This window comes from Nuphar pumila, chromosome 6, assembly GCF_984573655.1.
Source record: "Nuphar pumila chromosome 6, dmNupPumi1.hap1.1, whole genome shotgun sequence".
In the NCBI taxonomy this organism is placed as follows: Eukaryota; Viridiplantae; Streptophyta; class Magnoliopsida; order Nymphaeales; family Nymphaeaceae; genus Nuphar; species Nuphar pumila.
In genome coordinates, this window is record NC_143254.1 from 123,333,539 (window position 1) to 123,347,756 (window position 14,218).

Below are 14,218 nucleotides of genomic sequence, written 5' to 3' on the forward strand. Positions count from 1 at the left end.
GACATTAGAGTTTTTTTTTTCTTGAAAGAATCTCAAAGTTTCAAAAGAAAACCAAAAAGTATATTTCAGAAAAAATATCACATTGTCGATGAGTTCATTCTAGAGAATTTTAATGTATATACTGTTTTTTTTTAAATCAAAACCTATACGAACATAGTAAATTTAGTGGAAAAGCGTGAAAATTTGAATTTTGGGTTTGAATATTGTAAACAGAAAATTTTCTCACTTTCATAATTATTTTTTCATATGATACAATAGACTTATTTTTATTTTATCTTACAGTGGAAGCTAATTAAAAACTTTATGGTTGATCCATTACAGAGCAAGATCCTATTCTCAAGCAAATAAAATAACCACAAATTGCAAGTTGCTTATTGCTTGCTTAACCGTGTTTAATATCTATTTGCAAGTGTCGCTTTAGATGTAACAATTGACACATTATTAATTTGAAGTTGGAGTACAATATGAATATCATTGCCTCAAGTACAAGGAAGCATATAAACTATCATATCTACCTACACGAAAAGGTCCTGCAAGGACCAGCAGAAAAAGAAAAAGATATGTTCACAAAAGGAAAAAAGAAAAAACCCAACGGGGGGCTCCACTTGTCTCAGCAGGATACATCACCTTGTATTGGGAAGTTGCAAGTTCGAACCCCAAATGGGATGGTTGTATAACTGGTAGGGGTCTGCCTAACCCCAGCTTTCTCTGTCCAAAAAATAAAATAAAAAAGAAAAGTAAAAAAGCTCCTGCATAATGAAAACCTAGTTTTTCTATTTGTTTTTAATATACTAAATCAGAAAGAGTAAGGATCAAAGTCATAGCGACCTTTGATGATAACCCTTGATGCCCTTCGTCCATATATACAATTTCTCAAGGTCGGTGAAACATGAAAAATGTGCAAGGTGTGATCGTAATTGCCGTTATGTGCTTGTTTTTTCCTTGAATCTTGTGAAGGATCAACAATCGATCATGGCTTCTACTTTCTCAGCTTTGATTGTTTGGCTTGCCTCTCGCAACCAAGCCAAAGTTTTGCCAATGTGCAGTCGGTAATGGGGATCTTTTCTTAGCGTAGCCCAAAAAGCAAATGTATAATTAAGTAAACACAACAGTTTTGTAATATTAGAATACCACTCATCTTGGTGTTGTGGGTGTTTAATTTTGGACCCACTCTAATCCATGATCCAATCTAAAAATATTTCGGTGACCATACAATAAAAGTTTTTAATGATGTTTGTAGTGCTAGCCGAGAAATAGGTTGTTAGGCCAGGTTTTATACCCTTCATTATATATATATAGCTACCTCCTTTGAGAGTTGGGCATGAGAGTTTTCAATTGCATTAAGGACTAGGGTTTTGAAAGCTTTGTATCTCCCAATTGTATTTCCTCACATCTTACTAGTAGATTTTTGTTCTTCTTTCACCCGTGAATGCGGGCCTAAGTGACATATACAATACTTGAATTAGTGATGTAGATGCTACATAATTGGTTCTCATATCCTTCAGATACTACGAGTGCAATAGGAGCATCCGTCAACAAAAAGATCATTCTAAGATGATCATCTCATGGTTATTTAGAACGAATTAAATCAAATGGTTCTATTTTTCAATCTTTCCGACTTGCTCCTACGGAACCAAAGTAAAAAAGATTAAAAAAGTCAGTCATTCACAATCACTGATGAAGGATTCCTCAAAAAGTTATGGATTAGTAATCCTTTTTAGAAATCAAATGGATTTGGTCTGATACAAATGCGAGGAAGGTAATAAAATAAGAAAGACAAGTTCTTTCTTTTATCTTCGGTCTGAACCAAGGAATCAGTTAGATATAATGTAGTTTCTTGTGTTTTGATTCAGAATCAGATAGAAACTCTAAATATTTGATATTCCACACCTACTTATTTGAGTTTTGTCTCAAAATTATAGAAAAAAACCTAAGCTTATTCGCCTATTTTATTTCATTTTCCTAAGTTAGATTTTACAAGGAACCACACTTTTAAAAGAAGTTTAATCCTAGATTCAAGAGAAGCGGGACCCTCACATGGGCTTATAGAATATAGAGTTGCTTTTATGGGCAAGGCCCATTGGAGGGGCAGGTCAACTAACTTTGAAATTTGGACTTTGGACCTTCGACGTTAGTCTTTGAATTTGGATTTGGCTTAAATTTAGACTTGGATTTGGGTTGAGGTTTAGGTTTAAGCTCAGTTTGGTCTGGTCCGATTGGGCACGAATCAATTTGGTTTAGTTTGCTCTTGGTCTTGACTAATCTTTGACTTTTTTTGGCTTTTGAGATAGTTTTATCCCTCAAACATTGACCAACCTATTTAATGGGCTTAGACCATCCATTTTTTACCTAGACCTAGTCAACCCAACTGTTGGAGCCACCTTTTACCATGACCTAGGCCGTCTTAATGTCTTTTCATGTGACCATTATGGTTAAATGGTTCTCCAGCCTCTGCATTGAATCCAAATTGTTTAACCCTATTGACTTTTTGACCAACGTTGTTATTTTGGATCGCTTTAGACCTGGTAGGGTCATGCTTGACCCTTTGACTACCTTTTCTATCTGTTGACTGTGCTCCGATTGTAACCCCTTCCAACTAATTATTAAACCCTCTTGAAGGCCATTTATTTTTGGTTGTTGGATCCTTTATGACTAGCTAGTAGGTTGGGGGTTGTATATGCCCTAACCCTCTCTCTCTCTCTCTCTCTCTCTCTCTCTCTCTCTCTCTCTCTCTCTCTCTCTCTCTCTCTCTCAGCTTCAACGTCGACTTAATCAAGAGTCTGCCCATTTGAGCTTAGGGTGCACAGAGTCCTAGTCGAGTCAAGAAGCTATTCAATCTGGTATGTGTCGAGTTGATTGGTCTCACTCAATGCATGGTGTGGACTAACCTTTGTGAGTAGGAAAAAGCTCGATAGCATCTTGGAATCAAAGTTATACAAATATTCATTGCACCAAGGACTTGTTCTTGAGTGAGGCAACTATCGCTTTAAAGTTAGGTAAAGCGACTAGAGCTCAAATAGGCGCATAAAGGCCTTTTGAGTGCAAGGCACGTAGCCTTCGATTTGGTGCTCAACAGGGGAACAACGAGAAAGGTGGTTCATCCAATGCTCGTTCAGGCTATCACCCCTCCACTCGTTCGATTTATCTTCGCATGCCATTAAGTATACCTGGTTCAAACTCAATTATCATACTCATAGAGTAAATTTCAAAACAATTTTAATGTAATAAATCTGTAAATGGTGACAACTAGGAACTACTCAAGCTATTATAGTTATATAACACTAATATTAAAAGGTGGTAGCACAAGGTTTGCATTTTTCTCACCAAGGTTTGCATTTTTCTCACCATTATAAACATGGTGTATATGCTCATGGAGCATGTTCGTAAGAATGGGAGAGCGAGACCATCATTGAGAACCATAAAAGATAAAAATAGAAGGGGGATGATTTCATGTCTCATGACCACAACTTGAATGCGCTCTTAGATACTCAGTTTGACCTTTATTCGAGAGTTAGTATGGCAAAAGAGTTGTGGGAGGTACTCGAAAGCAAATACAAAACAAATAATGCAAGAAATCATAAGTTTTTGGTTAATAAGTACATGGCTTTTAAGTTATTTGATGATAATTTGTTGCTATTTGTGGACACTTTCCTCGTGGGAGTTTTGAAAAATTGAAAGAAAATAATTTTTTTCACTTAAAATTTGTTTTTGAAATGGATCTGGATTTTGAGAGGGTGTGGGGAATGCTCTTCAAGGTAAAGAGTTTTTCCTCTTCCGACAAACAGGGATCAGCTAAACCAGAAATCCTTGATCTTCATTTTGAGGGTGGTGATATTAGAGATTGGGTCAGAAAAATGAACACTTTGTAAGAAGATTCAGCTTTGGCCCAAAAATAAAGAGAGTTGTATCTACTTCTTAACTTTTCAATGAGCCAAAAGACATAGGTTTTTGTCTCTGAAGCACTGAGAAACACAAAAAAGAATAGACCATTTTGAAGGAAAATAGTCATAAAAAATATTGATTTTCACTGTTCACACCTATTTTCAAAGACTATAACGACATAATCTAAAAGCAAGCCGAATATGCGAAATAAAACCCTACTTTTCTGATTTTCAATGAGCCTAAGAATAAAAAAAATGAACTTAAAATGAGAGATATATACTCTTATGACCGTGATAGGGTCAGACGGGATAGAATGCAAAAAAAATGGGATTTCGATCTGAAGTGGATCCGAAAAACATGAAAAAAACTACAAAATTACTAACCTCATAATGTTGCTTTTCTAAAAACTTTGATCTTAGATTAAAATAACGGTCCCACCATGATTGTCATTCTGTGGATACCTTCCACGTGGGTTTTTGAAAAATCGAAAGAAAGCAAGGTTTTTCACTTAAAATTTGACTTTTAAAATAGATCCAAAATGGATTCAAATTTCGAGAGGGTGTGGAAACCGTTATTTAAGTTGAAGAGTTTTTTCTCTTCCCACTATCAAGAATCTTCAATCTTCATTTTTGAGGTGACGACATTAGAGAGAGTTTCATACCTTCATAGTTCAGACCTAAAAGAAAATCAAGTTCAGAGACGCGAGCCACCTAAACTAAAAAAAATCACAAAAGACAATGAATATAAAAACATTAGATAAATCTAATCTTAAGTAATACATAAAATAAATGAAACACAAAAAGAAATAGGAACCAAGTCTCACCTCGGGCTTAGATAGCCCTTTCTATGATGTTAACCAACACGAGGAGCATAGGCAACACTTCAGCTAGATGTGGGATCCAAAAGACGAGTAAGACAAGAGATTTGAATCCTAGACTAGGTTTTGACTTGACTGGCTAGACTAGGCCAGCTAGGCTAGATAGACTAGGCTAGATCGGCTAGGCTAGGTCTTATAAAGAATTTGACAGAGTGATAGTGTGAAATTCAATTACTGAAATAAAGGGGTGAGTCGCTATTTATAGTTTTCTAGACAGATCCAAATATATTTCTTGCATATCTGGGATCCATTAAAATGAACGGCTCATAGATGGGCCATTTTAAATAGATAGCTGAGATTCATCCAAGGTTTATTGTCATAGATGAGTGTTTTATCAATAAAAAGGGGTTTTGAGAATGGGTGGCCTTCCATTTTCGAATTTGGAAGGCTGAGAGGGAAAATTTGGCTCAAGAGGTACGCTGAAAAAGGGTGGTAGAATGTAAATGACAACTAGACAACCCATGTTAACAACTCAGTGTTGATGATAACTTGAGTTGTCAGTTAGCGATAAGTACTAATGACAATAATGGGCTGGGTGGACAATGGTGACAATTGAATGGGGTTTGATGACAACTCTGGTTGTTGTTAGGGAACATATAGTCACCTTTCAGAAAAGGGGAGTTTCCTTTGATGATAACTCAAGGTCAATGGTGACCACTAGGAGGTGTTGATGACAATTCTTAAGCTCTGACGACAGTGCTTGAAGGGTTGATGATAACTCAAGTCGTTGTTAGGGAGTATATAGAATTTTGGCCATAACTTTTTACTTCAATATTAGATTGAAGTGATTTTTGTTGCGTTACAATGCTAAGAATGTCCTCTACAACTTTTATGTTGGTGAAAAATCTAAAAAAGGTCATTTTGGAGGGCCAAAATCATATTGAAGACAGTAAGACATAAATTTTTATGAGAAAAACATTTCGATTAAAAATTGGGTGTCTACACTATCTCAAGTCCATTAGATGCAAATTTTACTCATCATATCAACTCTAAGGGCTTGCACCTTGATGAATCATTCTAGGTGGCCACAATTATTAAAAATTGGTTACATCATGGAAGGACTATAGAAATGAATTAAATGATAAAAAAAAAGTTTAATTTAGAACATCTTCAACATCTTAGAATCAAAGAAGAATCTTGATCTTGAGATAAGAAAGATAAAATGAAAGAATTTGGTGCTAAGGTAAACATTTTTTAATATAAGCCAAGGTTCAAACCCGAACTTAGAAACAAGAATATAAAATCCAAGATGGTTTCTAAGAAGAGAGATTTTATTTTCTACTATACTTGTGGTAAATTGAGTGACTATGTGAGAGAGTATCGACACAAGAAGAAATTTCAAGACACCAAGGCTAATGAACCCGATGACAACTTGGTAGTTGTAGTGAGTGAGATATTCATGATTAATTCGGATAAATGATGATACGTGGATTCACATATAACTAAGGTTCTTGAAAAATAGAGGGTGGAGCTTCACTTCACCTTAGAAAAATGCCTATCACTCTACAATGTATATCACATACCTATCATAATAAAAAATATTGTATTTGCCTATCTACTTACAACTCACGGTTTTAAGGTTATAATAAAATTTGATAGTATATATTGTCAAAGAATCAAAAGTTTGTAGGCAAAAGTTTGAGATTGTATTGCTTATGTAAAGCTTACTGAACCAAAATTAATCAAACTATATCAAAAAACCTGAATGTGTATTTTCATTGGATACTCCTAAAACATCAAAACCTATAGATTTGTGAACATTAAAATGAAATTTATTTTAGAATCCAACCAGGCAGAGTTTAGGGAAGATTTAACTTTAAAAATTTTTGAAATTCCAAAAGGTATTGAAAATGAGCCAACTTCAAGGAAAAGAATTTATGAGGTTTGAAAATTCTGAAATTAAAAAAAAAAGCAAAAGAATGAAAAAATCAAAAGATTTTAGTCATGATTTTCTTCTCTACATGATAGATAGAGACTCAATTTTTTTTCAAATGCTATGACCTCTTCAGATGTCACTTCTTGGAAAGAGGTTATAGAGAGCGAAATATATTTTGTCATTGAAAATAAAACCAAGATTTTGGTTTATTTTCAGATGCAAATAGGATTTTCAACTAAAAACTTAGACTTGATGGTTCTATTTAAAAATTTAAAAATAGACTTGTTGCTAAAGGATTTAAAGGAAAACTCATACTTGATTATTTTGATATCCACACTGGTGTAAATAGGATTGCATCTATTAGAACCATGATTGCTTTGGCTTCAATTTTTAAACTTGAAATTCAATAAATGGATGTTAAAATTCCATTTTTAAATAATAAGTTAGAGGAGGAGATTTATATTAAGCCTATATGGTACCAGGTTAAGAAAAGAAGTTTGCAAATTATTGAGGTTTGTGCATGGTTTAAGACAAACACCTAAACAATGGCATGAAAAAATTGATAATGTGATCATTTCGTACATATTCAAGATTCATGATTTTGATAAATGCATATGCAACAAAGTAGAATAGAGCAATGTTTTAATTATTTGTTTGTATGTAGATGATATATTAATTATGAGTAATGGAGTATAATGCATAAATAATACCAAACATTTTTTTATTTAAATTTAATATAAAATACATGGGCTTAGCAAATGTTGTACTTGGTATTAATTTGATTAGACATGAGAATGGTTATGCATTGATTCAATCCCACTACATCAACGATAATAATTATGGTTGTAAGCCCGTTGCTACTTCTTTTGACCATATTGTCAAGTTGCCGATTAACACTGAAAGAAGTATCTTTTAGTTAAAATATGTAAGTGTCATTTGTAGTATTATGTATGTTATAAATGAAACTAGACTGCATATAGTCTTTAGCATAAGTAAGTCGAGACGATACATTAATAACATAAGACATGACGATACATCTATCGAGTCTTGAAGTACTTGAGAGAAATTATACACTCTAAGATATTTTATGAGAGAGAACCTGATATATTTGAAGAATATAGTGATACAAACTAGAATTTTTATTCTAATGAGTTATTATTTATAAGTTGAATATTTACACTTAGATCTAGAGCAGTTGCTTAGGGATTCAAAAAGCAAACTATGATAACACATTCTACATTGGAAGTAGAGTTGATAGCATTAACTTTAGCTAGCATAAAAGTTGAATGACTAAAAATCTCTTAATGGAGATGCTATTAGGAGACAAACCATTACTATTGATAACTATGGGTTGTGATAGTCAAACAACTATTTATAAAGTAGAAAATATTATTTATTGAGAAAAATCTAAACATATCAATATAAGATATAATTATGTGAATAGTCTACTCAAGCAAAGAGAAATTGATAGTATGCGAAATTTTGTCAAAACTTGGTAGATTTGTTTGCAAAAGAACTTTCTCGAGAAATTATCTATAAGACATCAAAGGGAATGGGGCTAAAGCTTATAAAAATAGTCACGTATAATGGAAACCTAACTACATGATTTGGGTCAAACTAAGTCTAGTGGTTTAATGGAAATAACAAGTCACTGAGTGATTGAGTAGAACACTTATAATTTTTCGTGCTTCTGATGTCAAGTTCTTGAAACCTATGAGTTGGAGGTTAAGTTCAGACTAAATTTTTAATGAGATCCATAGGCCTTATGGCCGAGGTGTTTCAAATAGGTTTACATCTTTGATGAACTTACCTATGTGAGTGTAAAGGTAGGGTCACCTTCTAAGAGACTTAGGGTTTATCTCTAGAACACTCATGAAACTGAGATACAATACAAGACCTTTAATGTATAGCTTTTATATACTACTAGACTAATTATGATCACTTAAAGTGAAAGTTTGTGTTATTGTCTAAAAAGTTAATTAGCATTATCAATTCAAAGCTAACGTTATTGGGATCCCAAACTGACTATGACTAAGTAACACTTATGTAGAGGCTCAAACACAAAATGTACCTTTATTTATGCACTGGATCTTCCCAAATAGTCTCTTGAGGCTTTCTAGATTTTTTATCAATGTGGAGGATTGTTGGGATTTTTTCTTAAAAGTATATGAGAAACCTAAGCTTTGTTCACCTAATTTTTTTATTTACCTAAGTTAAATTTTAGAGGGCACCACACTTTTTTGAAAAAGTTTAGTCCTAGATTGAAGAAAAGAGGGACCTTTACATGGGTTTATATAGGAAAGAATCATTTTTATGGGCAAGGTTCATTGGAGGCATATCAATTGAACTTTAGACTTTGGACTTTGGACTTTGGACCTTGGATATTGGACTTTGGATTTTGATTTGTCTTTGGGTTTGGGTATAGGTTCAATCTGGTCTGGTCTGACCCAACTCTGCTCGACTCAGCTCGGTGTGGTTTGGTTCGATTTGGTTTGATTTTGGCCTTGGTCGACTAATGTTTGACCATTCTTTTTGGCTCTTGAGATGGTTTTATCCCAAGACTTTGACCGAAAAAATTAATGGGCTTAAACCATCCCTTTTTGACTTATGTCAACCAAATCATTTAAGCCACCTTTGATCATGACATGGACCATCCTAATGTCTCTGCTTGTGACCATTTTAGTCAAACGATCCTCCAACCTCTTCATTGATTCTAGACCGCTTAATCCCGTTGACTTTTTTACCAGTGCCTTATTTTGGACCGCTTTGGACCTAGCAGTGCCATTCTTGACCTTTTGACTACCCTTTTTGTCTATTGACTATGCCCAAGTTGTAACTGTTGGACCCTCTTAAGGTCATTTGTTTTTGGTTGTTGGGTCATTTATGGCTAGCCGGTCGGCTGGGGGATATATATAGACCAACCTTCTCCTATTATCTCTCTTGATCTCTCTTTCTTACTAGTGCTTTCCTTATCTCTCTCTAGCAGCCTCAACCTTTGACTTAGTTGAGAGTCTTCCTAGTTAAGCCTAGGGTGTGCTCAGTCCTAGTTGAGTCAAAAGGCTATTCAAGGTGGTATGTATCTAGTTGCTCGGTCTTACTCTGTGTAGGATGTGAGCCGACCTTTGTGAGTAGGCGAAAGCTCAGTTGCATCCTGGGAGAAACTTTGCACGAATACCCATTGCTCCAAGAACTGGTTCCTAAGTGTGCATCCAATGCATGCCTTCAAGCATACCTGTTTTAAGTGCAATTGCCATACCCACTGAGTAAATTTACCAACACTACTTGAAGCATGAAGACAAGCCCAAACAAAGATATACCATGCAATTGCAGGCTGAAAAGTTGGCTGTTGTCATGAGGGTGTCTATGCTTTGAAAAGGTTTATGGCATATATCAACCAACCCCAGTTCATCACAAAGAATGAGATAAAACCAGGTTGTTGCAAAGCATTTGGTATCCAAGTTTATCTCCTTTTTCTGGTACAGGCAGGATATAATCTGTTTAAAGGGAAGCACTCTCGAAGGACTGCAAGATCTACGTAGGAGCTAACAACTAATTGGTATACCTCAAGCAAATAGTGCAATTACCATGCACAAATTTGGTAACAGAGCACAGGAAGGGCACACCATATCCTTTCATGTGCCACTAGTACAATTTGGATTGCAATGCATCAGCTTGATCCTCTAGATTTTCCCTCCTGGTCATCTTGTTACTACCAATTAGGATGAAACATAGTGATTTCTATCTGCCATGGTGCTGTGGAATTCTTTTACCAGTACTCTAGCCAACAGTAACAAATGGCTTGCTAAATTTAACCAAGTTCGTGAGGATGAATTTTTCATGGATAATGGAGAGAGAGAGAGAGAGGCTTTAATATATATTTTGTATAACATTATAACGGGATGAGAGAATTTGCAGAAGCCATTTGTATGATGAGCCTTTGCAAATATACAACTTGCAATTGTGTTTGTCTAGACCTCTCCTGTATTCCAAACCAAAGGACACGGTTCTCTGTGACCACCTGTCTTGAGTCCTCTATGTATGTAGTAAATTTTTTGATAACTGAAGAAAGCAAAAGCAAAGCAAGCAATGCCTTGACCCACTGAACCCCTCATTTTGTCTTCAGTTTCATGTATCTGGCCAACAGTAACAATGGCTTGCCACCACTGTGAGTTTTTCGACCACCTTATTGCTGGAGAATGCCTATATATTTGGGTTCAAAGCCCTACGAGCTCTACGTCTGGAGGATCTGAGAATTCCTCCTGCTTATTCTAAAACTTTCCAGGCCCACCTCATGGAATCCAAGTTGAGAGAGACATTCGAACAAATGTAGAACCAGAATGGATGGTTTTGTGCCTATTCTTCCTCCCTAGTCAAACAAAATCTAAATGCTGATTAATCAGTTGTCACCAGAGGGCCATGTAAGTAGCATTAAAGATATTGTATATAAGCTGGACCTGAATTTGTTGGCATGATATGGATGTTAAGTGTGGACCATAGAGATTTTTTTTTTTTGCTTCATCATCCACCAAAAGGGGTGAATCTTTTAAGTTGCAGGCTGGTTTAGCTGGGATTAACTTTTGAAAAAGCAGATCATAAATAATTAGCGTTGTTGACAAATAAAGGACATATCATCAGTAAACTAAAACCATGCGATTTCTCGTAATGGTTATTACATAGAAAACGTGCTACAGAATTTCAGGTCATCAAATAATCTAAGATTCAACTTTTAAACTTTAAAATTTTCTGTATCCTTTAACTCTTAACGGTTTCAATACAAATACAGTAAACAAGTTGGTTGTTGAGGCTAAGGCTCCCTCGGAGTCATTGAATCAAACATGCAATGATCAATCTGTATGCATGATTATCGACATTAAAGAAACATGTTAAATTAACAAACTGAGTTGTGCAATAGATCACGTTGTTTCTATGTGATTATTATTCCAAACTGTTAAAACGGTGGAGTCGACTCAAGAAATGACTAGAAACATATTGAAATTGAATGGAAATGTATGTCTCAAGAAATTAGAAATATCGTACAAGATGCTGGAAATGCAATTTTGAAATACTTCTTTACAGTTTAGAACTGAGGGAAAGGGTGAAAGTGGCCAAGTCTGAGTGTAGCTATTGAGGAACATACCTCGTTGAAGCACAAACATTGTTCCTGGATTTGATGCATCTGCTTTTGAGCCACATACTGCTCAAATATGGATGTTCATAGGTTGTATCACTCATTTAATCGAAATGTGTAAAAAATGATAACCCCGAGCTTGGCCAGCCGTGATTAAATTCACCTGGCTTTGCCTTCATTTGCCTGATTATATGGACGAGAGGAAAATTATTAGCATGTTACCAACTTAAAGATATGACTGTAATTACATAATATATAGTGGTCAAGACAGGAGTATAGTTGATTGATCTATTACCACTTCTGATCATGAAGCATTTCCTCTGTCAAGCCAAACTTCCGCAACTCCTCAACACTGTGGTGGACTAATAGACTGTACCTGTTGCAGATACAGAGGATTTCTTTGAAACAAACGAATCTGTGATGTAGCAAATTCTATGAGCACTAGATGAATCTTTAAGAGAAATCCTTTCTATAATCCAAGACTCGAAAGACAGCAGATGAATAAATCTTGATTCAGGTGACAGAACAAGAATTATAAACAAGGGAACTACATAGATGATCTATCAAATTATCCACTGAGAAGAGAGTAATATATATTACCTCCCACCAGAACCTCTTTGCATGACAATCATTCCCCCATTTCCAAAATTGTGGAGGCCCTCAAATTGCTGTACCGTCCACTTATACCACCTCATCAGGAACACGCGCAGTGCGAGACCATGAGAAACTATTATTAGGTTCATATTGGGAGTCCATTCATCAGGTGCCTGGAATCGACCAATGTCAATATCTGCCCTGAGGGTTTCCCTGAAGCCTGTAGTATTATCAATTTCACTACTTTTAATTTGATGAGCAAAATTGACCATAGAAAACTTGTGCAAACACATTCAGAATGTACAGGAGTACCTGTTATCCGATCATAAACATCTGCAGCAGATTCTCCATCAGGAAAACGGTAGAAGAAACGGCCATACTGGAGGCGTTTAGCTTTCTCTATAATCATTTTCTCCCTGTCCTGGAAATTCCCTACCCCATTACAAAAAACTTTGTTAACCAAAAATAGAAAACTAAAATTTTGAAAAGACTGATAAATTGACTAATTATCTACTAAAAATTCAATCAATATTAGCATATAATTAACAGAACAATAGAACTCAATGTAACTAAATTTATACTGAATATTTGGTTATTCATTTGGACCGGATCAGTCACAAAATTTTGCTTTGATTCGAAATACCATGAGGAATCAGGAAGCATTGACCAAATTGGGTGCACAGGGATGGTGCCCAATTCACCTACTGCTTTCCATTCATTTCAATTTATACAGCTATAGACTAAAAAATATCATTCTAAAGGTTGAATGGCGAACCAAAGTCTTGCTCCCGCAAACGAGGCTCCACCCTCACACCTGTGATCCTCTCTCTCTCAAAAGCTCTACCCAAGCTCGTCAGAGTCTGAAGTGTCCTGGTGTAAGGGGACACATAGAAGTAAACCTTCCAATCATCACAACCATCGTTCAGAATCATCTCCCTTATCTGCCTTCCGGTTTCTTCCGCATCCGTCCACCCTTTTTCCGTCAGCTCGATCTTGGGGTCAGGGATCCGAGTGTAAGTGCTCTCGTCAATGTTCCCCTGGCTCTCTCCATGCGTGACAAGAATTATCCGGCAAGGGCGTGGGCAGCGCCCCAATGTAGCAGTGGACTTCTCAGGAAAGAGGTCCAGGGGGCTCGCAGCTGATCCATTCTCACTCTTTCCCCTACCTACTCTCCTTGAGTTCTGATGACGTACAGCGTAAGAAGGATGGGTGTAACATGATGAAAGTTGGGGGCTCACTGGTTTCTGGTGATGAATCAGGATGCCCGGAGATTGCAGGGGTGATGCTACAAGCATCTTAGTTTACTCAGTAGCTGGTTGGGAATGTGGAGATGAGAAAAGAGAAGGTAGTGCATCAGTCTGGTGATGATGACTGCAATTTAATGGGTTATTTTCCCATTGCTGTCATTTTGTGGTGGGTGTTTCTTCCTGCTCTAAGCTCGACCACTTGGTCATAATCTTATACAAATGTGCTCCTGGTGTATGGAGCTCCACGTGGCATTCTCTTGTAGGTGGGGCCCGCCACAGGATTTCCCATTGGTAGCTGTGGAACCCCTATGGTTATGCAACATCTGCTTCCCTACCAGATCCTTTGCACCCGTAATGGCATGATCCCATTTGTTCTTTTCTGCTCATTTGCCCCCGTTGGGTGAACCCAGAAAACGTCCATCTTTCTGCTCTTGGATTGGTGTTGCTGTGCTTTTCATTGATTGGATTGGTAATCAGATTCTCACGTTACAGTCCATATAAACTATGTCATATTTGATGCAATGCATCCGGGAGAGTCCGGTCACCTGAACCCAGCTTACACTAAGTGGAATCCAGATCAGGTCATGCTGAAAATGAACGTATTTGCTCATGCG

At 36.2% G+C, this 14,218-nt stretch overlaps 1 protein-coding gene across 3 annotated transcripts; it reads right to left on the reverse strand.

Moving 5' to 3' along the window:
- Positions 1–310: 310 nt before the first annotated feature.
- LOC149836010 (phosphoglycerate mutase-like protein AT74H) lies at positions 311–13,713 on the reverse strand. 3 transcript variants are annotated; one of them, XR_016432385.1, is made up of 6 exons: positions 13,133–13,709; positions 12,670–12,789; positions 12,364–12,577; positions 12,059–12,139; positions 11,773–11,946; positions 311–708 (listed from the first exon to the last, which is right to left on the reverse strand). XR_016432385.1 is itself a non-coding variant. In XM_090008912.1 (5 exons), exons 1-5 carry the CDS (start codon positions 13,650–13,652, stop codon positions 11,868–11,870), a joined length of 1,014 nt encoding a protein of 337 aa, XP_089865038.1. In that variant the 5' UTR covers positions 13,653–13,713; the 3' UTR covers positions 11,502–11,867. The 3 variants fall into 3 exon arrangements, 1 of the variants encoding a protein (XP_089865038.1); XR_016432384.1 differs by lacking the exon at positions 311–708 and adding an exon at positions 10,499–11,484; XM_090008912.1 differs by lacking the exon at positions 311–708 and having other exon boundaries at positions 11,502–11,946; positions 13,133–13,713.
- Between the last annotated feature and the right edge of the window lie 505 nt (positions 13,714–14,218).

Bases quoted from the DNA above. Each gene is read 5' to 3' on its own strand.
- LOC149836010 (XM_090008912.1), bottom strand. From the start codon at position 13,652: ATGCTTGTAGCATCACCCCTGCAATCTCCGGGCATCCTGATTCATCAC. The intron at 12,140-12,363 runs GTAATATATATT...TATCTGCAACAG, and splicing joins CAAAGAGGTTCTGGTGGGAG to GTACAGTCTATTAGTCCACC. The intron at 11,947-12,058 runs GTAATAGATCAA...CCATATAATCAG, and splicing joins ATGCTTCATGATCAGAAGTG to GCAAATGAAGGCAAAGCCAG.